The sequence below is a fragment of the Colletotrichum abscissum genome, assembly GCF_030869225.1.
Source record: "Colletotrichum abscissum strain IMI 504890 chromosome Unknown Scaffold_17.1, whole genome shotgun sequence".
Classification (NCBI taxonomy): Eukaryota; Fungi; Ascomycota; class Sordariomycetes; order Glomerellales; family Glomerellaceae; genus Colletotrichum; species Colletotrichum abscissum.
Genome location: NW_026850065.1, coordinates 509,180 through 534,580, shown reverse-complemented (window position 1 = coordinate 534,580; position 25,401 = coordinate 509,180). Strand labels below are relative to the sequence as shown.

Genomic DNA, 25,401 nt, shown 5'->3' with positions numbered 1-25,401 from the left:
GAGAGAAAAGCTCGAGCACGTGTCAGGTTCGTTCAATCGAGAGTGAAAGCCACTGACTGGTGGTGGACCGCGGGGAAAGACAAGTGAGAGATTGCGAGAGACAGACGAGAAAGAAAAATGATGTCTTGTTTGAGGACTCGGCTTGGCTGACAGGGCGTTAAAGGCTCGCCTTAGAGCTGGCATCGTCCTTGTTGATTCCCTGTCTTGGTAGACGATCCTTCGAAATCGAAGACCCAACAGTCTGTCCGTTCCCAGAGACGTCATCCAGCTACCCCCCTGTAACATGCCAGTTTGAGCAAGTTGAGCGGTGCAACTTCGTTCCGAAACCAGCCCTACCTGCGATTCCTGTGGGTGCCTTGGTGTGGTCCATTTCTGTCGGCCCAGGATCTTTCCGTAAGAGCGCTTGGGTATTCCTCTCCGAAAAATCTGATGTGCCTGTGTGTAAGTGTGTGGATGGTGTGTCGCGATGTGTGTACCTACGTCGTGGAAGAGTATGTGCGGTGCTCTTCTCCTCTACCCACCTAAAAGAGTTGCAAGTCCACGTGCGCCAAGCAACAAACAGGTTTCAAGATCATGTATCGAAACAAACTCCTCGAGAGTATAATAGTTCGTCCCGGTCGCTCCAACCATGTCAATGTAGCTCTCGAATCTAATGCCAAGTTGACCTGTTTCGTTTTAACCCGCCTACTTCAATTCGCTTCCCCTGTCTATCGTTCACCTCTTTTTCTTCGTGTAAATTATTGGGTATTTAACACACCTTTTCCGATACTGAAGGATATTTCTCTGCACAAACTTGAACTCGGTGGTACACAAACAAAAAACGTCAAGATGCAGCTCACAACAACTCTCGCGACCGCCGCGGTGATGCTCGCCGGCTTCTCGGCAGCGGCCCCACTCGAACGCCGGGCCTTCAGTGCCGAACTCCCGATCAGCCCGGAGCAGATCAAAGTTGTGGAGGAAGAGGCGCGAGGATCGCTCCCCAACTCTGCACCACCGCCCAAGTTGGAGCCGAGCAGTTTGACAGCTTTCCAGCTCATTCAGTTCAACGAACAATTCGAGGTCGCCTTCTTCTCATCCATGCTGGAAAACGTCACCAATGGAGGACCTGGCTGGGAAACAACCGAGAAGGATAAGATGGTCGACGCGCTTAAGGTTGTTGTTGCTGTAAGTTTCTCTTACCTTTGGTCAGCGAAGAAGCAAAAGAAGGTTGTCATCGGGACTCGTGGAACTGGCACTGACAGCTATGACAGCAAGAAAAGCTCCATGCGCTCGACGCTAAGGGTGTCTTGGACCACTTCAAGGCTTTTTCACCTCCGCCTTGCAAGTATCAGTTCCCGACAAACGACTTGAAATCAGCCGTGGCCCTCGCCGAAACCTTTACCTCTGTGGTGCTCGGCACTCTGCAAGATGCAAACCAGCTGCTGGCAAAGAATGGCGACGCCGGACCCGTCCGAGCCGTTAGTGCCGTCATCGGCCAAGAGGGCGAGCAAAATGGATTCTATCGCAGCATTCTCTCGCGCCCGCCATCGTCTCAGCCTTTCCTTACGACCTCTATCGCGCCATTCGCCTTCTCTGCGCTGCAGTCTTTCGTTGTCAAAGACTCTTGCCCGTTCAAGATGAACCAGATCGACATCCCCGTCTTTGCACCACTGAATGTTATGCAGATGGCAGGAGGAGAAATCGAGGCTAAGAACCAGATGCTCAACTTCGAAGTCGACTTGCGGGAGATCGTCACGGCAGGCCGTTTCCTCGGCAAGGACAAGGCACCTTTGTTCGTGACCTACCTGAGTGGACTCAACGTTCCCCTGAGCGTCCCAGTCATGAACCCACAGTGGGACGGCGCGAGGATCGCCTTCCAGGCCGAATTTCCCTTCGATAAGAACAGCATGTTTGGCCTGTCTATTGCTGCACTTACGTACGAGGGCAAGTTCACCAACCCTGACGACATTCCCAAGGCAACCCTGGCAGGTCCCGGATTGATCCAAGTCAACAAATAAAGGGTCGCAGACTGTAGAGTTGTAATTGTACAAATGGTGTGGCATGTTGGCGAGCGTTGTGTAGAAGATCTGGAAGATATCCCAAGCCAAGGCGTTTTTTTGGCGTTCAAATAATACAGCATAGACTAGCAATTTACTTTCAAGCGTTCATATCTCAGGTTCACATCCTAAACCACTCGCCATGACTACCTTACCTTACATGTACTCCAGTCTCTCCATCCATCATCTCGGAAAGATGAATGTGAATTCGCTCTTCACTCAGGGTCATATCTTGGACGCGGCGTCGCCTAGGAATATGATGCTGGAATAATGAATTGCTTTTAATGGCAATTCCAAGGACTACGAGGTTTCTCGACGGTCCATCACGTCAAATGGCTACTAATCCGTCAAATCTGCACCCCTCAATCCTAATCTGGCTTGGTCGCGTCATGACGAGAGAGCCCCTACTTGTGAAATCCACTATCGGGCTCCTTTAATGGCCGTACCTACTTCTTCTCGGCTTCTTCAGATAAGTCCGGGAACTCTCGTACAGTAGCCGATGACGCTAGTATGAGGCGTTGGAGAACATCAGACGATGAGCCCCTTGCCGAGCACAGAATGGTCTTCCGACCTCTCGACAACAGAGGGGAATATCGCCGGCCCGATTGGGAAATCTTACACATCTCTCTAGGTCACTTCTCACTGGCAACTAATACGAGCAATTTTAATTCCATACCGAGCGACTATTCCGTGTGGACAATGGTGTTGGACATTCCTGGATGCCATCTTGCTCATACTTCTCGTCGCCAGGGTCGACGATGTGCATGTGGTATAGGTACTATGCAGTAGATCAGTCCGAGGCAAACATGATCTCGACGATCCATTAAACACTCATTAAGATCTCCATAAATCTGTGTGTGCGACCAACGGTCAACGAGAAACAAAACGCGAGAGCGATTCCCTGTCGTGCCCCCCATTCCGGCCACGGGGCCGTGTGCCTGTGCACAGAGGAGGGTCTGGTACACGCTCCGTCTCAGACCACCACCAATACTTCGGATTCAAGGGTTGCCCTTTTGACAGTTCGGACGTTTGCCTAAGTGTTGCAGTCGATGCAGTGCCACGACACAGGATAGCCCGGCACGGCCGACTAATAAGCTCACCAGGGGTTCGGTACACAATGTTCCCGAACGGGAAAATCTGACTTACGGGCTACTCGAATACCCTAGAAGTCTAGATCTGTGACGAAAAGACCAGAATTTGCGAATCGGACTGAATGATTGACGGCAAGTCTCCCGACGCAGGTATGTCGGGTGATCAGTTGGCAGTTACTACTGTCGGTGTCCATTCCGTCACTATCCGGGGCTGCTCCCAGCCTGCCGGTGTGCTCAGCCCAACTATCTGTCACGGAATGCGAGGAAGAGGAATTGGAATGAATGATCATCGGGTGATACATCAGCTGGAAATCGAGGGCGAAGGGGGGAAGAATCGATTCGATCGCTGTAAGAAAACGGAAGGCGGGGGTGGTCGAGCTTGGCCTCGGGTAGATGGCAGGCTTCAGAGACATGTGTCCCTTACTCAGTTGCCGAATCCCGGGACCAATGATTGAATGCTCCTCAATGGCCAAGATGCCGAATGTCTAACTCAGATTCAATTCGTATCTAAAGGGTGTTCTGTGGAAGCTTCGATCAACCAACGGACCAAGGAACGGCGATTCGTAACTTACCCTTGGGCCGAGTCATTCCTCCCGGAACTCCATGTCGGGGCGTTAATTCGCAACGGCGATCAAATCTGCTTTGGCAGTAAGCTTATTTGCGCCCGACTGGGGCACTTACAATGACTAAGGAACTCTCATCGTCTTTTTCCCGCGGTCTAGGCTGGCGGATCACGGATTGTTTCCGACAAGTCAGGGGTACGGCTGAGCCAGGAGTTGGTCATAGTTCCTGATTTGGTTTCGGCAGAGGCTCCAGGCCCGTCAGTGTTCCACAGATTAAGTGATGGATGGAAGAAATAACAGTAAACTGGCACTTGGGCCTAAGTATCTACCAATTTTATTATTTTTCGCCCTGTGCAATTACAACGATATGTAGCTGTCCTTGAGGTTCCAACGTAATTGAAGTAGGTAGTTTAATGAATGAAAGAAGGTTGAGTTACAACAAAGGTGAGGTCTTGACCCATAGCATTTAACAGGAACTGACCTGAAGTCAAAGAAATTTCAATGCTTGCATTTCTTGCCTTTTCTGTGCAAATAATTATCCATCAATTATGAAGTTTACATCAAAAATCGGCTCATCGATAGATGATATGTGCTGGGGATACACGCTTCACCAGCCGCGGGCATGGGATAGGTCTGAGGATTACTGAATCAGCCGCTATATGCTGGTGAGTCCATCGCTCTCTGTTTGTCACTAAGAGTGACATGGCATGACTTGGCTGAAAGCGATTTTATTCTCAATCACTTTGCCTTTCTATAGCAGTTTCAGTGTACTATCACCGTGTCCATGACGCAGCTACGATTTGGGCTTCGCTGGTTTTGTATTTGCTCGCGCGAATCCGATAGAACACTACGCCTCTTTTAGCCCGCGTAGTATAGATTTGAGATAGAATAGTGCTACGGGCACTCTGATGCGTAGGATCAATTTACAATATGACATAGAACCTCCACATTGTGTTTTTCTAGGACTAATGTCTTCCTTGGTTGATCATAGACCTAGGCATTTCAGTGAGACAAGACACTTCTAACTGCATTTGCTATGTTCAATCGGTCCTTAATCGTCAAAGTAAAGCTGAAGCTAGACTTAAGATCAAAAGTATGCTTGCAGATTCTTGCAAGGCATCGTATGATATTGGCCCCTAAGCTCCGTTTCTCGACGGCTTCAAATAAGACGTTATCAGATCAAAACTGCGCTGAAGTGGAACGTAGTATTTGCAGAGAAAAAGACTATAGGTTTTTTATGTCGGTATGCGTATTGAATCATGTCTCGAGCTCTTATTTAATGACAATTATCATCGAATCCATTGATCTACCATGATCATCCGCAGAGCATAAAAACCTTGGATGACTGCAACGGTAAAAGAAATGGCATCGAACTTTGTCGAAACAATCCCCGCGCGATGGGAATTCTTGAGTTCACACATCTAATTTCTGAAATCCAGAGATAGTATTTATCGTTGAGGTCGAAATTTGCCTTCAAAGAAGGACTTACAGGTGGAGCAAACGGATAATGGTGTGATCTCGATGCAATGTGTTCAGAGACGGCAACGATGCATCCATAACGGCCTTTGACCTCGTACATGAGAACAATAAATCATGTTAGATGCCGTCAGGCGAGGATATCCTGCTTGTGGGCTACCGAGTTGTGGAGAGAACGGCCAACGACTAGGAACATGTCGTGTCAGTTTCATACTGGGAATTATACCACCTTGTTGCTTTAGATTCATCATGTAAAAGCGTGGCATGGGCTGGATCTGCTTTGCATTAATAAATGTCCCCCAGAAGAAAGCGGTACAAGTATTATCGAAAAGGCTTCAGGGGTTTTCTGCTTTAGTTCACTCTTCAAACCAAAATGATCTGTGCCCATCCTCGATCACTCTGATGGGCTTTAAGAATAGCGTCTATGACATCTTGGTTTTCTTTACCATGAGATCTTCCTCCCCAAAGGTACATCCATCCGATCTTACGATAGGTGGTTTTGGACGCGCCAACTTTCTCCAGGATGAGACAAGTAACGTCATTTGTATCACCAGACTGGTCCCTTTCAAGATCCTCCCAATTGACTTCCTGATTTCTTAAGGGCAGTAGTGATGTGTGACCGCTCTTGTTTAGATTGTCCTCAACTGCATCAAGGTAAGGCCATGTCGTAAATGGAGGCAAGGCCTTGTCTTTAGAGCCGAAATGGATGAGCCCATCGTTTGTAAGTGGGTATTCTCGCTCATAAGTTGCATCATACACCTTCGCTCGCAGTGTTATGCTACCACCGATTACATTGACCAAGTCGTTTCCCGCACTTGTCGTTGTCACACTTGCGTCCATTACCTCTGCTAGAAAGTGATATCCGTGAGCAGGGTGTGTTGGCTGTACTGGCCCATCAACAGATATCCATGACCAAGATGGAGCTCTGTGTTTGCTCATGATCCTCGGCTGTGGCATCAATGTATACCAATCTAGCTGATGTAGAAGACGTGAGCGCCACAAGCCAGCAAGATAGGTGTCACCTGTAACTTCCTGGAACAGCTTGGCAATGCCCCCTAGGGCGTAAAGCTTGTCCTCTTTGACGCTGAATTCGCACTTGGAGTAAGTAGCGACGATATCAATCCAAAGATCCAAAGCATCGAATGGCATGAGGCCTTCAACTTTGGTCTCATCGTCATTTCTTTGTGGTGGAAGGAGGCGTTTTATGCTTTTCGAGGATTCATGAAGTGGAATTCCTCGTGGAAATCCCTCGCATTTGTGTTCCTCTAAGCATTCCCGCATAACTTGACTTCTTGTGAAGTAGATTTGTCGCGGTGATAAGAACCGCTCCTGGAACACCCATCCCCTGGTGTGCAGAGCACCATACAGGAGGTGGCGATCCCAATATCCTTTATCAAACATGTAGAACTCCCCGGGTTCTTGGAAAGCGAGGTTTGACCTGACGATGCCCGGCCGGATGTCCTTTGTGACACGAGATCGGAACAATCCGCCAGCAGGGCTACTCGAAGCAGATGCTGCAACGTTGCACGCTGCATTAGTGTATACTTCTCTCATCGTGAGCGCTTCCTTCTCCCAGTCATTCCTGGAGTCTTGTATGATGCATAAACAATCTATCCAGACATACCGGATGCCAAGATGATGTGCAACTACAACCAAGTCCTGGAATGTTTGCGGTAGTTGCACAATGGGACTTCCACGACCCAGTAAATCCAGGTTGTGTGATGACAAAACCAACTTTTGAGGTTCGGTACCCCACCGGTAACTCAAGGCCATATACTGAGGCCGCGGTTGATAGCGCTTGAGTTTTGAATTCTCTGACGTTACAACAAGTCTCCAGGTTGTCTCCCCCCTGGAACCTATGTCGACCAGGCGAGTTGGCAGCCAGTTGGCAGCCGAAGTAGGCAGCCGCTTGCATTGATCATGGCCATGGAAACACTCCGAAAACCAGGAATAAGCTAAGTCAAGAGTTCCTGTGGAGCCAGTGCTTTCGTCAATCTTGTCGAACGAGAAAAGATCTTCGTATTCTCTCTCTGTCGGTAATGTTAGCAGTTGCTGTGCATTTTACTTGGAGTGTTGGATTGGGCATCGATATGTTGAGTAGTCGAACATACCAGATGAAGGAATTAGCCTGAATCGTAATTCTGTACTACGTTCGCTATGGGTCTGCGTGGGATCTCGGTACATGACTATCACTCTGATCTGGTGGAGAATATCATTACCCTCATAATATTCCTTGTCGACTCTGAACGACAATGGCCGCCATAATTGGGGATCTAAGGACTCCCAACCTATCCTGTGTAGCTCACTTAAGTTCCATAATTTTGAGCAGATGAAGCAGTCTCGTAATACTGCCTTTCGAAAGGCGTCGAGAGTTTGGTCTGGTGGCGTGATCCAAGGACTGGAGGTGGAGTGGCTCGATGTTGGCTGAACTACCTGCTTGCAAATAGAGCATAGAAACGTCGTGTCCGTAGACATGTTCGAGTCACAGTCAAGTGTACGTTCCGTTAGCGGATATGTCATGAAGTAATAGCCCATGTTCTTCAAAGGCATACTAGAATTAATTTGGTTATCGACAGGCTGCAAACCAATGTGAGGTAGAACTTGGCCCCGCTTCCAAGGCCAATCCGTCACATGACTGGATCTTACTCATCTACCCGCATTAGATCTCGCAGGAGCTCGTTCAGGTCAAGGCTAAATATACATGCGAGCTCGAGATACCTTACGGAGTAGCTTACCTTGAGAGCCGATCCCGCGAAGACACCTCGACTAAGGCGCGCGACAGTAAGTACAAGATATGAGGTTTAATCAATCTCGCTGACAGAAAACATCCTCCGACATTGTCTACTCTTCAACACCTTGGCAGGACAAGTTGAGTAATAAATTGCGCGACTTTGAGTCTCTCCGGACCAACATAATTGCCACGGAATTAGAGAGCAACGCGCCGCGACTGCTGACATACAAGCCATATCTTATTTGCAAAAATGAATATAGAGTATTTGAGCTGATTGATAAAACGATTGTAGAGTTCCATATGCCGGCCACGTGGGGCCAGCTGTGGACAAGGTCGGCCCTGGCAGCGGTGCGCGCGGGCTGCGAGACACCCCCCTCAATACGGCCCAGCCACTCGGCTCTCTCGTCCGAACGGGGCACTAGCATAGCGGGAGACATAACCATGTCAATCTGTCAACGTCTACTTGTAACAAATCCCAGCGGCTGAGCGTTTTGGCGGTGTTCCGGTAGGTGGCCTTTGTTGGTTCGGCTCAATCGCTCTTGGTTGCTGCAGTGTCCGCGTCACTCACGCCAGACTCTTGAATGGCGCATCAGGGGCGACAGCTCTGCTTTTTCTACTCAGCGGCTGAGTGAGCACGTGTTTTGAACAGCAAGACACATCACTGGCATTGGAACGCGTCGGCCGGTGTTCCAAATCCAGAGGAATGTTCGAGAGTCGGTTAAGATTACGAAAGCTTGGAGCATTCCCCAGGCCTAGAAACTCAGACTTGCGTGCTGGAAAAAGATTTCTGGGGCCGGTTGCCTGTGAACTGCGGACGGCGGCTTGCGCGGGTCCGCTTCAGGAGAGTTTAGACTTTAGACTCATCGGACAATCGCTAGGATCAAGACCTCAGCTTAGGCCCCATTAGGTATTCGGATCCACGCGAAAGGTCCCTAGTTTCTTGCCTCCTAGAAGAGCAAAGATGTCATCTCGGGCTGTCCGTTTTCGAGCTGGCAGGGCTGTCGGCCTGACTCTCAGCCCTGGAACCCCTGACGCGCATGAATCATCAATCGCGGCTGTGGTGGACCACTGTCGCGGGTTCTGCCGAGTCCTTGATATTTTTGGCGCATCGTCGCTGGAGGCGTTGTTGCTTTCTTCAAGTTTTAGACAATGACTTCTTCGACAGAATTTATTGTTGTAGAAATGTATCGTAAAGGTGGCTATTGCTTGGGGTCTTATACCGCCCATCAAGATCTTGCATGTTTCAGTTTGCGTGTTCGAAATTTCCCTTGAATACCATGGCCTCTTGGAGAGGACTCGGCGTGCCCTGTGGGGGCGCGTTCTCGACGAACGGCATTGCCCCGGTCGATGCAACCGGCCGGCAACAGGCCTGTTGTTTGACGTTCAGGAATTTAGAAGCCAGGCTAAGTGGGCTGGACTTGGTCTCCATCTTGGGGTTGTATCCACATCCACACGGGAGAGCTTTAAAGATGTCATTCCCTACGGTATCCTTCGTGACATTAACCTTGCATTTTTCGTTCGAGGTGTCTTGTGGACATTGTCGATTACCGCAGATGCCTTCATAGGCAATCGCTCACGTGCACGTGCATACCGCTTCAACCATTGGGAGGCCAGCCCTCTAGACGGCTCACACGATGCCTTACCCATTCAGAAGAGCGCAAAGTATGTCATCGAGGGTCCCGTCGCCATATGGAGACCGGTTGCTAACGTGAATGGCTTCCAGCGCTGCCAACTTTGACAGCCCAGGATGAACTGGAAAACGCCTCGATTCTCCGCAACGATGCCGACAATGGTCACTTCCGCGGCCTGCCCGCAAGCCGACAGTCGAAGATGAAGGTACTGGGGAAGGTTCTGTCACGATGGGCAATCACGATGGTCATTATTATTTCGATCTACGTCGTCATATGGACCTACTCCAACAAGACTGTCATGACACAAACAACGAAGCGACAGTACAACGCCCTCATCACCGGTCTCTCGATTGCGCTGGGTCTCGCAGTGGCGAGTAGTCTCAACCACATGGTGGCCGAGCTGAGGTGGTGGATCCTGAGCCGTCGGTACAGGTCGAAGAGAAAGGTGGAATTGATCTTGCAGGCCGACAACCTAAAGCACACCATTGCATTGGCAGCGAGGTCAAAAAGGTGGTCGATCCATCTTGCTGCCGTTGGATGGCTCATCTTGACAATCGTAAGGAAGTTTGAGGCCTCTTATGGAGCGATGTCACTAACCGGATCGTCAAGGGCTCTCAAGTAGGTCTCGCAGCAATCGGCCTCTGTTACTCGACAGATACAGCCGATAAGCGGGCTCTATTGGTACCAGGCAATGTGTCTATCGCCAACATGGCGTCCATCGAAACTGAGAAGGTCGTCAAGTCCAAGACTCAAGCTCTAGGTGCTCTACAGTACACAGCGAACAGGTCGGTCTTGTTTAGAGTCCCACGATCCTTCATATCTACGAGCTGACAGCTGACAATTTCCAAGCTACGGAACCATTTCTCTAGCTTACGACACGGCGGAAATATCAGCTGCCCCATTAGCCAGAGCGATTCACGTCCCGAGTGATCCCCTGATGTTCTGCACAGATACGGTGTGCAAATATGTCTTTTACGAAACCTCCACAGCCTCCATCAAAGATCCTGACGCCAACCCAGTCACCGTCGCCACAGACCGGAGCGTCAATTCCACGGCGAAATGCACAGCCTGGCCCGTCATAGGCGGCGGCAACGGCACGACTACCAACGTGACGGTAGCACTCGAAAACAACCGATCCTGGGATATCTTCATCCCGAACAGAGGCGGAACCGACCAGACGACCTTCATGACCTACAGCCAGTTCGACTGCGGGACAGGATGCTCCATGGTCATGGCATTCGAGGCATCGGATACCTCACCTTGGTACTACAGCTGCAATGTGACAATCGGTCAAGTCGCGAACGCCACCCGTGCCGAGCACCAGATCGGCGCCAACCTCACGTCTTTGGCCTCAGCCGGCATCGCTCTACAAGGATACGCTGCCTCGTCTTTCGTTAATGATACCAATTTTCAGTATCAGATGTATCCGTCCGAGTCGGTGTTTGGCACACCTATGAATGGGACAACCTCGGATATGGAGGCAATGCTATCGCGGTTTGCTATCGGGGTGGTCGCAATCAGCGCTGACAGTAATACGAATCTTGTTATCGAGGGGACCATGCCTATGAAGGGCACGAAGCTCAACGTCTCACACTGGGGGATGATCAACCTGATTTTGATCCTTACGGCCTCACTTCAGCTTCTTCTCGGCATTGTGGCTGCATTGGTGGCCAACCGGGTCGTGGTGCCCGATGGTGGTGCGGTTGAAATGGCACAGGTGATGAGGACGATGGCGATTCGGGATCGGACGACGAGCGCGCCTAGTGAGAAAGGGTTCACTGGTGAGCCACGGTATAAGTCATTATGGATCTATCGCGATACTCTGGTGTCTAAGGAAGGAGGGCTGTACGACCTGCATATGGAGGAGCGGCGATATCATGCGACAAGTGATTCTGGGATCATTGAGATGAGCCAACAGCGGCCAGGGACGGGCCGTGAGTCTACTGCGCCGTCAACGCCGACGAAGTGACCGGCGAAGTGATGGATGCTTGTGCTTTGATAGTAATCAACGTGGGGTCAACTCATTACTGTCACCAGTTCGTCAGCCCGCCGCTCTGAATTATCCAGATTTATGCAACGTATGCACTGTCATCGGCACTATTGTGCAACACAGTCAAAGCACGGCCAACATCGGCCTAAGCCGGCTCGGTGCGGGACCGGAGGTCTTGAAGGATCTATTCCATTCCCATCCCGGAGTAACCCGCCGCCCACGGTGGCAGACACGGATGCGCGGAGCAACCCCGAGAATGAGACATTTTGCTCATGTTCTATTACGTATCCAAAGCATGTTTTGTGGGTAGCTATTCAGCACACCCTATTAAGGGATTCGAGCGAGTGATCCTGTTGGGAAATCCTCTGACGAATTGCGGCTCCGTGGTCAGGTCCGTTTGATTTCTTGGGGCAGAATTGAGCCTACGAGACCACTTTTGTGATACATTCTGGTACCAAGAGGATCTTCACTTGAATGGAATGGCCAAACAATGATTGGGCAGATGTAGGATCAGGCCACTGTTTCTGCATCACGATCCATTTTAATTCACGAGCACACGTTTTTCGGCGCCAGCTCAAAGTCACTCACGATGAATGAAGAATGACGCAGTTCGACTGGTCCGGCAACCGGATGCCAGGCCGAAATGCATAATTAGCTTCGGCCAAGTGAGGGGATTATGCAAAGGTCTAAGCGATCAGGAACTTACCCCTCCCGACGAGCGATATATCACCCTCATGTCTCCCGCACTTTGCACCGTCTGGTGATTTTGTCTTCGTCAAAGTACTCACGATTGATAATCTCACTATCATCAACCACCAATAATCACACACCAAACCAAGACCTGGTACGACGCTCGCGTCAAAGAGCCATGGCATCTATCGCAATGGAAACATCTACAGATCGAGGTAAAGTAAGAGAAGAACGCATCCGGGTGTTCAACTCGTCTACTGTGCCCGGCACCCAAATCCTTCTCGATATCTTTCATCGACCGAGAAGCGCACTTGGGTGGGTTCGGGCCCAGGAAATGAGTTGATCTGAGAAATACCGGTGAACTTGATCTGGATAATACCAGCGAAAGGACATGCTTCTTTGGCAATCCCTGCCCCCATGCACGAGTGATGAGAACTTGAGTGTACTAACCCGTGCAGCATCACGCTTGATCTCTCAAAATGTCGACTGATAAGATCACTTTCCTCACCAACTGGTTAGGATTGCCCTGCGCGTGATGACTGTTACGAATGTAAGTTGACGAAGTCATCAGGCACGCTACGCCCTACCACGCCCCGCTGTATCTGGCTCAGGCCAAGGGATATTTCAAAGAAGAAGGCATCAAGGTCGCTCTTCTTGAGCCCAACGACCCTAGCGTATGGATTTCCTAACCGGGATACCTCAAGAGTGCCCGCTGATCGGATCGCAGGATGTCACCGAGATCATCGGTACCGGCAAAGTCGACCTCGGCTTCAAGGCCATGATTCACACCCTTGCCGTATGCTTTGTCCTCATGCGTCCTGTAACATTCCAAACTAATTCCATATTCAGGCCAAGGCTCGCGACTTCCCCGTCCTGTCGATCGGCAGTCTCCTCGACGAGCCCTTCACCGGCGTCGTCTACCTCAAGGACTCGGGCATCACCACCGACTTCCGCTCCCTCAAGGGCAAGCGCATCGGCTACGTCGGCGAATTCGGCAAGATTCAGATCGATGAGCTGACATCGCACTACGGTATGACACCCGATGAGTACACTGCCGTGCGCTGCGGCATGAACGTCTCCAAGGCCATCATCGAGGGCACCATTGACGCCGGAATCGGTCTGGAGAACGTCCAGATGGTCGAGCTTGAGGAGTGGCTCGCCGCTCAGGGCCGTCCCAAGACGGACGTGCAGATGCTTCGCATCGACGAGCTCGCCGAGCTTGGATGCTGCTGCTTCTGCACCATCCTGTACATCGGCAACGAGTCCTTCATCGCCGAGAACCCGGACAAGGTGCGCAAGTTCATGAAAGCTGTCAAGAAGGCGACGGACTTCGTGCTGGAGGACCCGGAGCAGGCTTGGAAGGAGTATGTCGACTTCAAGCCCGTCATGGGCTCCGACCTGAACCGCAAGATCTTTGAACGCAGCTTTGCCTACTTCTCGCACGATCTGAAGAATGTTCAGCGCGACTGGACCAAGGTTACCAAATACGGCAAGAGGCTTGGTGTCCTGGATGAGAGCTTCAAGCCCAACTACACCAACGAGTTCCTCGAGTGGACTCTTGATGAGGACTCTGCGGACCCTACTGGAGACCAGAAGAGAATGGTTGAGCTTCAGAATGAGGTTTCTTGCCGCGGTGGCTTCCGCCGCTTGAAGCTTCAGTCTGCTGTTAAGGCCTAAAGGTGCCATAATACAGATATCTTAGGTATCGTTTCGATGTGAGATTCCACTCAATCGAGCGCATGCTTGTACCCGCTCCAGGAACTGTCTGTCGTTCTAGATTAGTAGTTGTCATTCTTTAGAGTAAAATGAAAAGAATTCCTGGAAAACTTTGGGCAAATCGTGAAGTATCAACCATTCTTTCTACGCTCCCGGTGATCTTATGAGGGAAATCTGAGCACAGTTTGGAGGATCATGAGATTCGACGGAAATGCTCTAATCCGAACGTTGCGTAGGATGACAGCGGCAAGAAGAGTGGAAGTCGCCTCAACCAGCTCGATCTTGCTTTGGCTTCGTATCTTGTCTCACATGAATCTATCTGAATTGTGGTGTATCGACCGTGAGACAAAGCTTCGCCGGCTCCGGGCTCCGGGCATCACGGCCACCCACATCGTATTGGCCTTGTGTATGTACGTACAACATCGAGTCAGCACCGAACCGTCCAGTACTACCACGATTGGCAGGTCCGAACTAGAAACCCATGTGACTGAACCCAAAGCTCAGAGATGGATGGCATCGAGATGATATCAAGTGGGTTGGATGGTCCATCTCTCACCAAGATCCCCGTCGTAGCAAAAGTCCCCTCTGCTGGGAACAATCGCACCATCGACAAGTGCGACATGATTCTGCTTGGCAGACGTCTATCAAGTATTTCATCGAGAAACAAACAGAAATTTGGCGATACAATTGGCCGCGACCTAATTTCCACGTGATGCCAATCTACGGTTCGCGAGGATCCGCTTGGATCCCGTCAACCATCCGATAAGAAGACCTGTAACATGACGGAAGATTCGCAATAAGACAGACCCATCGACGGTCGGACGAAGCTACGCAAATCACCACCCGTAGACGTCCCAACAAACCCCAGCCGTTATACAAGCATCAGGTGACGACCTGGTCCCTACATGGCACCGCCTGATAAAGCTCACCCTAGGCTATGCTTCTTTTTCCCGCCGCAGACTTAACCGCACGACCTCCGTCAACCCGCACCATCTCTTACTTGAGAGAAAAGGAAACGTTGGTTGGCTACACAAAGAAGTGAGACACGAAGATCCGCATGTCGGGTCGTTTCTGGGCGGCGTCTGGCGCAGGGCGAATCAGAGCCTCAAGGACCCCTGGGGATCGCCTCTCCAAGTCTTGTGGGTAAAAGGTCATTGAAGCTATTCCCCGGCTGGGATTGGTTCCCTCCCCCATGTCCCAGAGACCCGCCAGCGTTGTGGCAGCTCATGCTTAATTTTGAGGCGATATAACCCAATCAACCACTCATGTGAGCGCAGCTAACATTTAGCATTAGGCTGTTCTGCTGCGAGATCAAGGGGAGAAGGGGGAATAAAGGCCGTACGATCATCAACAATGCCCCATCGCCGTAACCTGATAATAGCGACTTGTTGTTGCCTCCCCGTTTAAGTTGCTCTTAGGATTCGTTCTCGAAAATGGAACATGGGTCTCTAGCGCAGCTGCTACCTCGCCCGATCCGCAAAGCCACTGCCGTGTCGAGGAGGTGCAGAAGATGTTCCTGGACGGAAGAGGGGGATCGACGTCCCAACACCCCATGTCCGCAGCGCCCAACACGACATTGTAACCAACGCACACCAACGCATCACAGCGACCAGCTCACCAGCCCTGTTGGTCCGGTCTAGTACACCAGCAGTTTTCCCGCCCCTGGGCCCCGGCGGTGAACTTGCGTCTCGACTTGAGGCTCTCTGCGGCCTCCTGGTTGGTCCCCGGCACTTCTCACCGCGGGTCCCTTTAATTCAAACCGCTACAGGGGGCCCACGATGCGTCTCTTCCAACGAGAGCGTCGGGTCATGGATGCGGCTCGCTTGAAGGGCTTGGATTCGAGCTGTCATCGACTGCGGATCTGCCCACCTGCCCGACTTGGAAGGGTGAATGGCCACTCGATGCGGTCACTGCGGAAGGGAAATGGAATAGTTCGTAAACCAGCTCAGATAGCGTTGCTGCAGTGCGCTGGATCATGGTCCATGGGATCATGCAGATGGACGAAGGATGGTATAAGACCGGTCGGTCTGCTGCACCTTGGATATCGTGTTCATCAAGCATCGCCTTCAACACTCAGCCAGGCTTCTCAATCATATCACAGGTCACAGCCATTCGTTTAGACACCATCCACTCGCTCACTATACAACTCACTCGCTCATCTCAACGCCTCACTGACACCCAAACCCAACGTCACGATGCACGCCGCAACAATCCTCGCCCTCCTGCCCCTCGCCGCCGTCGCGGCTCCCTCACGCCGCGCTCAGCCCGCACCCCTCATCCAGCCGCGGGGCGCAACTCTCGTGGCGGACAAGTACATCGTCCGCCTCAAGAATGAGGCCCAGACCGGCGCTCTTCAAAGCGTCATGAAGACCTTCTCCGCTGACGCCGACCACGTCTACAACTTTGCCGGTAGCGAAAGTGGCAGCATCCCCTACCTCCGCGGATTCGCGTCTACGCTAAACGCGACCGAACTCGAGAGCCTCCAGAATGACCCGGACGTCGACTTTATCGAGCAGGACGCCATCGTGACGATCAAGGCTACGCAGAGGAGCGCGCCATGGGGTCTTGCCAGATTGTCCAGCACAGCGCCGGGTTCGACTACGTATAGCTACGATGAGAGCGCCGGAGAGGGCACCTGTGCTTACATTGTCGATACCGGCATTGATATCGAGCACCCAGTGAGTCTTCGTCCAACCTCATACCCAACAAGCGAGACCTGCAAAGCTGACCTCTTCACAGGACTTCGAAGGCCGCGCCACCTTCCTCGCAAACTTCGCCGACAGCTCAGACACGGACGGCCAGGGCCACGGCACCCACGTCGCCGGCACAGTCGGCTCCGCAACCTACGGCGTCGCCAAGAAGACCAAGCTCTTCGCCGTGAAGGTCCTTGACTCCAACGGCGAGGGCACCAACTCGGGCGTCATCGCCGGTATGGACTTTGTCGCGACCGACGCCGCCGGCCAGACGGGCTGCGCCAAGGGCGTCGTCGTCAACATGTCGCTCGGCGGGCAGACCTCAACAGCCGTGAACCAGGCCGCTGCGGCGATTGTGAAGGCGGGCCACTTCTTGGCTGTCGCTGCGGGTAACGAGGCGGCGGACGCGTCTACATCTTCGCCCGCGAGCGAGGAGAGCGTGTGTACTGTCGGGGCGACGACCAAGACTGACGCTTTGGCGGAGTACTCCAACTTTGGAGCTTCTGTTGATATCCTGGCGCCTGGCACCAACATTATGAGCACCTGGCCCGGTGGAAAGACTGTAAGCTTACCCCTTTTCACGTGATGTTTCCCATCTATGATGATCTCTCCGAGGAAAGCAGACTGACTCGTGAATGTGTAGAACACAATCTCCGGTACGTCCATGGCGAGCCCCCACATCGCCGGTCTCGCAGCCTACCTTCTCGGCCTCGGCTCGGCGCCTTCGGATCCCGTCCAGCTGTGCAGCTACATCGCCGAGACGGCGCTTGACGGTGCCATCAGCCAAGTGCCCCGCCAGACTGTCAACAAGCTCGCCAACAACGGCTTTGCTGGAAACGGCACCGCCAAGGCCACGGACGGTTCCGTGGTTGGCAGACAGCTGAACAGGAAGTTCGCCCCTCGTGCTTAGATGGACGGAAACGAAGCTGAAATAGCGGCGATGGTGTTCCCTCAGTCTGGCGTAAAGCCGTACAGACTGGACCGGTAGCACTGGGGATGCGGCGGACGTAACGACGACACGGCTTTGGGTTCTCGGGAAGGACCCGGCCTATGACATTCTATCATGTAGATTAGATTTCAATTTGAATCTGTACAGACCATCCTCTTCAACGAACCATGTGTGAATTGCCTCCGCCTCCATTAGACAACCCATGCACTTGCCTAGTCCACCATTCTAGGTACTTGGTGAATGAGGTGCTAATTGACGAACCGATCACTTGCATGTGTCGAAGTGGATGACTTTGAAAGCATTTGCTGAATAATTGTCCCGCGGCTAAACTCATTCGTCATTAGGGAAAGGCTATAAAATCATGAACCTGTCGCGGCCTTGGCGGCCTGTTGTCCTGCTATTCTTCCGTAGACCACGCATTCGAGCAGTGATGAACCTCCCAGGCGGTTGTCGCCATGGATGCCGCCAGTAATTTCTCCAGCAGCCCACAGGCCATCGACAGCTGTCTTGTCCTTCCTCAGCACTTGGGCATTTTCGTTGAAAGATGCGCCTCCCATCGTGAAATGAGTGATGGGCGTGACGCGGCCCACGCATACTTCCTCTTCGCGGTTGGCCTCGCCAGCCGGAAGTCTCCATCGGCCAAATGTCCGTCTTCCAAAGGCCGAATCGGTGCCTGACGCAACAGCCGCGGCGTACTCGTCTACCGCGGCAATGACAGCTGGACTCAAGTCCTTAACCTTCTTCTTCTCCATCAGGCCCTTCCACAGGTAGAAACCCAAATGACCCTCAGAGACCTCAATCGCACCGGGGTCCATGAGCAAGGTGATGTCCCACTGCTTGACGTCGCCGTCCTCCTTCGGTGGGAGGTTCATAATTGCTTTACTGACGTGTTCCCTCGTCTCCATCTCGTTCACGAATCTCTCGCCCTTGTTCGACAGCAGAATGCCGCCCTCTCCGCGTAGCATCTCGGCCGCAAGAATCTTGTACCAAACCTCGGGGTCTTTGGGGTCGACGAACCCTGTCGGGTGTACCTGTACGCTGTCCATGTCGACAAACTCTGCGCCGACCGCTTCCAATATACCATGAGAAGCCGGTCGTGCATCGTTCGTTGATGGAATGCCTGCTAGGTCCGGGCGGTACTTAGCGAGAAGTCCGTTAGCGTCACCGGCAAATCCACCGACGGCAAACACCACGGCACCATCCAAGCGGTGCTGCTCGCCGTCTTGTACGTATTGCACACCATTCACGACGCCATCGGTGACACTGAGCGATGTGACCTCAGCAGAATTTGTAAGTTGGAACTCGGGATTCTCCCCAAGCTTCTTGAGCAGGGTCGTCACGATGGCTGCTCCTGGCGGGGTCTTGCCGGCCCCTCGGTGGGTTCGAGCAAGGGAGTGTCCACCGAGAGGGGCAACAACGCTCAGATCAACACCAATTTCATCGACGAGCCAGGTGACAGCATCCGCAGAGCTCTCAGTCAAGAGCTGGACGAGCTTCGGGCGCTGAACCACACCCTCACCCTGGGCGAATCGCTTGCCGCCAGAACGGACGGTGTCGTCGTAAAAGAGGTTATCCTTGTCCACACCGGCGGCCTTTTGGAAGCGGGTCCCGGCGCCGTTGATGCCGGACGATGCCTTAATGCTGTTACCGCCAGGCTTCGGGGCACGGTCGAGCATCCGGACCGATGCACCGGCCTTGAGCGCCTCCTGTGCTGCGGACAGACCGGCTAGGCCGGAGCCGACGACAATGACTGGTCTGCGGGTTGACTGCGCCATATGAGCCAATGATGAGAATCTTGCGGTGTGTGAGAGTATGTTCAATGCGTTGGTGATGGGACGGTGGTATAGCATGCCCAGGATGGCTGCGAATATGCCAAAGACGAGAGCAATGATGTAGCGGCGGATCGGATGGATGAACATTGCAGGTTCAATGGGAGAAAAGTACCGGCCACCTAGTGAGTAAGATTGCAGCTATATAGTGATAAGTGCCAGGCATGTCTTCGGAGTACTGTGGGTAATTGGTGACATGTCAGACGATTTTGAGTCGTACGATGTCGTCTGGAGAGAAGGTGGCCAGATTCGGTAGCTTCGAGGTGGGCCTCGGTGAGACAGGTCAGGATACCTGGATGGGCGGGGTATCCTTCGGTGAAGGTCGGTAAGCCCAGCTCTTTCCATTTCCCTTCTCTCTCTCTTTCCTTCTCTTGTGACTTTTAAACCGCCTAGGGAAGGTGCCGCTTCTTGTATCAGTACCTAGGTACCTTATGGAAGAAGAACCTCAAATGCTAAAAACTGCAGGACCACCGAAGTGCCATGTGACTGCTTCTTCCCATCTTCCATGTCCCCCGCCAACGTCCAACATCCATTGTCCAACGTCACGACAGCCTTGCCGTCAGACATTCATGACATCTCATATCTTGATCACGCTCAAGGAGACTCAGAGGCCACTTGATAAGAGGCAAGTGATGTTCCTCTACTGCACCAGCGATCGCATGGCACGAATTCACCACGCCTGCTGGGGATGAACATTAAATAGACACACAGCCCAGTGTGCAGCCAAAGCAAGTGGCAATGAATCTCTAGTAGTAGGTTGATGTAGGAAGTGCTAACTGTTACTAGCCACATGCAGGCAACATGATAATGTCTCCTGGTGGTTGCAGCCACGCTTCTCAGTCATTTCAGCAACTTGACGCTCGCGTCTTCTAGAGCTGTTCTTTTGAGGCTTCACGATCTCCGAGGTTGTCGATGTCACAGATAGTTCTCATAACCAAATTTTCCGCATCTGACCACGGTAAATCATCAATCAACGTCACCATGACCGACTGATGGATGTGCCATGATGCCTGGTGCGCTCCGTCGTCGAGATCTTCCGGGCCCAGACGCAAGAGCGTGACAGCCCCTTAGAACAGTCGAGCGACCTTTATCACTTGATCCAAGGGGTCCTAAGTACCCATGGACGGATCTGCCAACGGAATGGCGAAAGAGCACGCAACTACAAGCCCCGCAGCCATCAGCGCTGCTTCGCAAGTCGAAGGCGTCAAATTCCGTACGAGTGCCGGACGGCACGATTCCAAAGCCAACACCCTACCTTATGATGAAGACCAGTCATCACACGTTTCGACATGGACATTCTGGGTGAGCCAGTCAAATTTCTACGATTGCGAGGTGTATTGCAGAAAACGCAAAAATAGTTCGATACACGATTTTTTGTGCCATCAAATGTCGCCCGATCACTTGCTGGTACACTGACAGAACCCCGGACTGGCTCGGCGGGCTTACAAGGAACACCGCCAAATGACCGAAGTAATGGCCGAATAGAAAGTCGGCTGCCGGGTCCGAGCCCGGCCAGTTCGGAGTTGGCGTATGTGGTAGAAACATATCCCGAAAGTCACCAATTCCAACTGCTCTATTCTCATCAGGGCGGCGTTGCTGCAGCGAAAGATCCGAGAATGTGTCTTGCGACTCTAGTAAATGTCGATACACACATTCACGTCCTCTCTTTCGGCAGCGACTGCATATGTTTTGTCTTCATTACACTGGGCAGCTTGTTAGCTGTAGACCTTTCGGCGTACTTTTCATCAACCCACAGAGCCTTACTCTGACACGGCGTTCCCTACACTGGAGACAGCCATGATGAGAGTTGACACGGGATCGCTGCGACGGCATTGCAACGGGCACAATTGCCACACACTTCCTCCGGTTACTGTCGCGGACTGACTGCTACAGGAGAGCTACAAGCCGTAGTAACCATTCGTCATGGTCAGACTTCCTCTTCAATGAGTTCCGTGAAGCAGCTCTGCTTCTCGCCGCTGCTTTGTGGCACCCAGCTGTGCAGGATGCATGCCCCTGTCGTGTTGACAGAGAGCCAGCCAATCTCCACTAGGTGTCGCTGCACAACATGGTCCCTCCAGCGCCCTGGAATCAATATCCAACAACAGTCAAGGTGCCAGAGTGGTTAATGGGCTGCCCTGCTATCGGATTTTCTGATTTCAGCTTAGGCAGTGGCTTCGGTCGCGCAGGTTCGAATCCTGTCCTTGACGCACAAGCAATACTAGTCGGCGATGTTTTTTGAAAATGACGACGGAGTTCGCGACAACATTTTGCTTCGCAGATATACGCGTACTGTGATAGTGGCTGACTCTGCTATAGGAAAACCTTCCTTGTCAAACTCGTGTGGGAGGGCTATCGAATTCATTCAAAATGCATGGAAGATGACACCAGGATACCTTGTTGGTTGGGACGCGCCTGGTGGGCCTCGTTCGGTGAAATTGACTGCGAAGCAATGACCTTTTTCAATTTTCCCGTCTATCATCTGCCGCGTCCTGGGGGCTGCCTGCAAGCCTGTCACCGAATTTACTCTTACAAGCGATACTACCATGGAGCGCAGCAAATGCGGCCGACCTCCTGGCTGGCTATCGACCGAAATACCTCGGTGCCAAATCAACACGACTCCCCCTCGCATCATCATTAGGGGCCGCTTGTCATTCGACCTACGACGGAGTGCTAGATTGCATCTGTTTTACTTTAGCTACACGAAGAAACGGCGGACGCCTCGCCAGGGAGTCAATTGGAGACGTGAGGGTTGCATCCGCGCCGTCAGCAACCCCAAAAAGGAATCTTATCAATTCCCTTCCAACCATCCTGCCAAACAATCAACACTGGTCGTCGAGATGCCACGGGCATGCATGGGTAGCCTGAATTTTGAGTGCTGCCGAGTTATCCGGTGGTGATCGTTGGCGCCTCCCTTCTTGGCATCGGCTTCCGCTCCTAGGCATGCAGGCAATAACGGCTAAATGCAACTGTTTGAACTTTGAAGTTTGTAGGCTAGGATCCCAAAACGCATCTAGCTTTGGGAAATGCAGTAAGTGCCTATCGAGGAGGAGACCTCTGACAGATTGTCCTAGCTTCTTTGGCTGCACATCACCCCAGACATTTGCATTCGAACGAGCCGACGGATGGAAAAGGAGGCCCGACGTCAAACTCCGGTCTGCCATCCCATTCTTTCTCGGCTCGACTCCAGGCTTGACGTGAAATCATTCCCTTTCTGCCAGGCCAGTGCACGGGGGCTGCACCTCAACAGCAGCGAAAAGGTTGGGAATCCACCTCTCAACGCCGCGTCGAAGTGGGACGATTCTTTCCAAAGGAGGACGCATCTCGGAGAAATGGAAGTTGCTTAGCAGCCTTCGCTCTCCCCTGCCACTGGACAGCCTAGGCTTCGTGCAACAGCGCGGCCCTGGAACGCCACGCCGCAGGCGGCTGCTGTGGGACGGGGTCCTGAACAACGTGCTGACGGAGCCCTATGAACCTTGGCATCGCACCATGGACCTTTTAGGAGGCGTCTTTGCGGTATTTCCAGCACAAGCCCTGGACGGAAACGCTGCGAGAGCGGCCTTGGCCATGCAAAAAGGGGGCTGCGAAAGACAGAATGAGTGACCGTCGTTGGCTTCTCGCCTTCTTGGCAGTTCGAATAGGTTGATGTGTCTGTCGTCTCCTGATCCATTCGGCTTTCGCTCGAGCCTCAATCATTGGCATTACGGACCAAGGGGCTGGGCATCGAAAATCGATCCGCGGCTACCGTTGAACGGCGGCTTGCTCGGGCCAAGGTGCTGGCCAGAGATTGAACAAAGACGACGGTATACGAATTCTCGCCAGTTTGTCGTTGTACGCCGCCTGGCTGAGCCGTTCGTCCAGTCCGTGGCATGGGGTGGGTCGAAGAAGTAGGCGTGGGCCTTTGCGCGATCTTTTGACAGACTTCCCAGGCAACAAAGGTCTAAGTGCATGGGTATTTGATTCACGCTGCAGTATTCGACTACGCCGCCCGTCAGACATTTGGAATCTACGAGCGCTGTAAACTATTCCGCTACTGTGATGGTCGTATTCGTGGCGTCTGTTGACTTCCTTCCCGCTGACTACTCGGGATCTCCTCGATTTCCCCAGTCCGTCGCTCACTAACAACTACTAGTTGCTGCTATCACCACGCAACCCCAGAGCAGAGTCGCTCGCACGGCTCGGTATGCTCCAATGCCATCTTTGGATTGCCAACTGGCTCAGCGGAGTGAAGAGCGATTTGCAGCTGGCCGACGAATTGAGAGCCAATGGGTATCTATCTGTTCAGGTGACATTTTGTTAGTGGACTGATGATCCCCCGGAGCCGGCAGTAGAAAAAGGCAGTGATGAGCGCCCTAGTGTGGTGTCACTGTCACCGCTGCGAGAAGAGACCGCAGAGCATCCCACGTCCAGGGTTGCATGACAGGGCACGGACAGGCGCGGCATTCGTCAGAACAGGTGACTTCCACTGTGGCATCTTGCCATGTCTTTGCTCTGGTTTGTCGGTGCCGGTTCGGAGCGAAGATGTCCAGTATGTCCGATACCCAGAATTCACGAATGCCCTCAGAGCGATCCAACATTCGAGGTCTGTCTGGAGTAGCTACTTTGAATCATCATCTGACATGATCAAGGTGCGAAGTTACAGGTCCTAGAATGGATAGACGCTTGTCAGTCAAACATCAATTGGGGCTGCCCACGTTCCGGACGAAGGGACGTAAGAACAGTGTATGGAGACAAGAACTCCCGCGTCGTGGCTTGCTTCCAAATTCCTAGGAAAAGTCGAACTACGTACAATGCCGGCGCAGTCTGGGGAAATAGGCTAGAGGCCACCAGATCTGGGGAAAAGGCAATTGCACGCCAACACGCATGATGGTTGTCCAGGGCAGGGAGGACCCCAAAGACTACAGCGGGAGCCCGAACACATGTCGTGGTTCGTCCAGCGCCTGGTGCCATCATCGGACCATTCGCACTAGAAGGTGTGTATTTCGACTCGGTATATGCATACATACACGGAAGCAATGGGACTTGGCCTTTTGTCGATCGAGTCCACGGCAAAGGGTGTGCAGCAATCGCCCAAGCTTTCCCCGCAGCCCAGCGCCATGTGGCCGTCGATTGCGCGCTTCTGATGGAGGCCATTGTTGGGGTTGATCAACCTGGCTACTCCAATACAGCACGGTCATGATGACGCTTTAGATCAACTTGGCTCGACTTTGCAGGCTTTCAGCATACGGACGATGGCTCAGAACCTGGGTAGACTGTATTGCGGTACAGAAGAGCTCTCAAACCATCCTCGAAGTGTTTCCCACACAGAAAGAGAGGAAATGCCTTGACGCTTGACACACACCTTGGAGAAACTCTTCGTCCCGGTATTGTATCCGCGTCAACATCTGAAGCCGGAGTCAACGGGGCTTGGGGTGTCTCGAATAGGCTGGGATATTGCCAGTCCACCCCCAGATTCCCCGCAACACCCATCTTTAGGGCACGGTTGATGTGGACAGTGACCGGCAGAATGTGACCAGATGACAGATGTATTGCGACAAAGACCGGCAAGAGGCAGAAAGATCTCGCCCAAAGAGCTGGATTGGTTGAAACGCGCGATGCGATGCAGGACCGAAACAGTGGTGCTATGTTCCCACCATACAGACTACAAACTGGGGGAGTGGAAACCTCCAATCTTGATGAAATTCGCCATTGACAAACAAGATCACTATAGTTGATCGGCCCCGAAGAGCCTTTTGGTGTAAGTCAAACCTCCTCTCTTGGACGCTCTCAAGAAGCCTACTAGCAGCAGCAGCAGCCGCAGCATCGCCAACCGGGCCAGTACTAATATCATACCGACTGCCGGCAGATTATGCCCGCCCACGATCCGTAGCCAAGACGGGGAAGAGCCGTGGCGGTAATTTGGCCAGTCCCCTGTTGCAGGAATGATTTTTTCATCCAGCACCGCCGAAGTGCTACCCTTGGTCCGCTAGGCCTTTTGGTTCAACCATATTCATGACACACGGTAATATC

General features: G+C 52.4%; 6 protein-coding genes across 6 annotated transcripts; 4 read left to right on the top strand and 2 right to left on the bottom strand.

The window, feature by feature from the left end:
- Positions 1 to 828: 828 nt before the first annotated feature.
- On the top strand, positions 829 to 1,997 carry CABS01_07844 (late sexual development protein; the record flags this gene model as incomplete). Its single annotated transcript, XM_060541206.1, has 2 exons — positions 829 to 1,164; positions 1,251 to 1,997. The coding sequence occupies 2 exons, from the start codon at positions 829 to 831 to the stop codon at positions 1,995 to 1,997; spliced, it is 1,083 nt and encodes a 360-aa protein (XP_060402706.1).
- Positions 1,998 to 5,529: 3,532 nt separating this feature from the next.
- Positions 5,530 to 7,716, bottom strand: CABS01_07843 (uncharacterized protein; the record flags this gene model as incomplete). Its single annotated transcript, XM_060541205.1, has 3 exons — positions 5,530 to 6,346; positions 6,791 to 7,196; positions 7,473 to 7,716. The coding sequence occupies 3 exons, from the start codon at positions 7,714 to 7,716 to the stop codon at positions 5,530 to 5,532; spliced, it is 1,467 nt and encodes a 488-aa protein (XP_060402705.1).
- A 1,815-nt stretch (positions 7,717 to 9,531) lies between these two features.
- CABS01_07842 (uncharacterized protein) lies at positions 9,532 to 11,497 on the top strand (the record flags this gene model as incomplete). Its single annotated transcript, XM_060541204.1, has 4 exons — positions 9,532 to 9,559; positions 9,621 to 10,084; positions 10,138 to 10,313; positions 10,378 to 11,497. 4 exons carry the CDS (start codon positions 9,532 to 9,534, stop codon positions 11,495 to 11,497), a joined length of 1,788 nt encoding a protein of 595 aa, XP_060402704.1.
- Positions 11,498 to 12,687: 1,190 nt separating this feature from the next.
- CABS01_07841 (uncharacterized protein) lies at positions 12,688 to 13,885 on the top strand (the record flags this gene model as incomplete). Its single annotated transcript, XM_060541203.1, has 4 exons — positions 12,688 to 12,722; positions 12,780 to 12,882; positions 12,936 to 13,004; positions 13,058 to 13,885. The coding sequence occupies 4 exons, from the start codon at positions 12,688 to 12,690 to the stop codon at positions 13,883 to 13,885; spliced, it is 1,035 nt and encodes a 344-aa protein (XP_060402703.1).
- Positions 13,886 to 16,119: 2,234 nt separating this feature from the next.
- CABS01_07840 (subtilase) lies at positions 16,120 to 17,527 on the top strand (the record flags this gene model as incomplete). Its single annotated transcript, XM_060541202.1, has 3 exons — positions 16,120 to 16,602; positions 16,664 to 17,179; positions 17,261 to 17,527. The coding sequence occupies 3 exons, from the start codon at positions 16,120 to 16,122 to the stop codon at positions 17,525 to 17,527; spliced, it is 1,266 nt and encodes a 421-aa protein (XP_060402702.1).
- Positions 17,528 to 17,925: 398 nt separating this feature from the next.
- On the bottom strand, positions 17,926 to 19,485 carry CABS01_07839 (flavocytochrome c; the record flags this gene model as incomplete). Its single annotated transcript, XM_060541201.1, has 1 exon — positions 17,926 to 19,485. One exon carries the CDS (start codon positions 19,483 to 19,485, stop codon positions 17,926 to 17,928), a length of 1,560 nt encoding a protein of 519 aa, XP_060402701.1.
- Between the last annotated feature and the right edge of the window lie 5,916 nt (positions 19,486 to 25,401).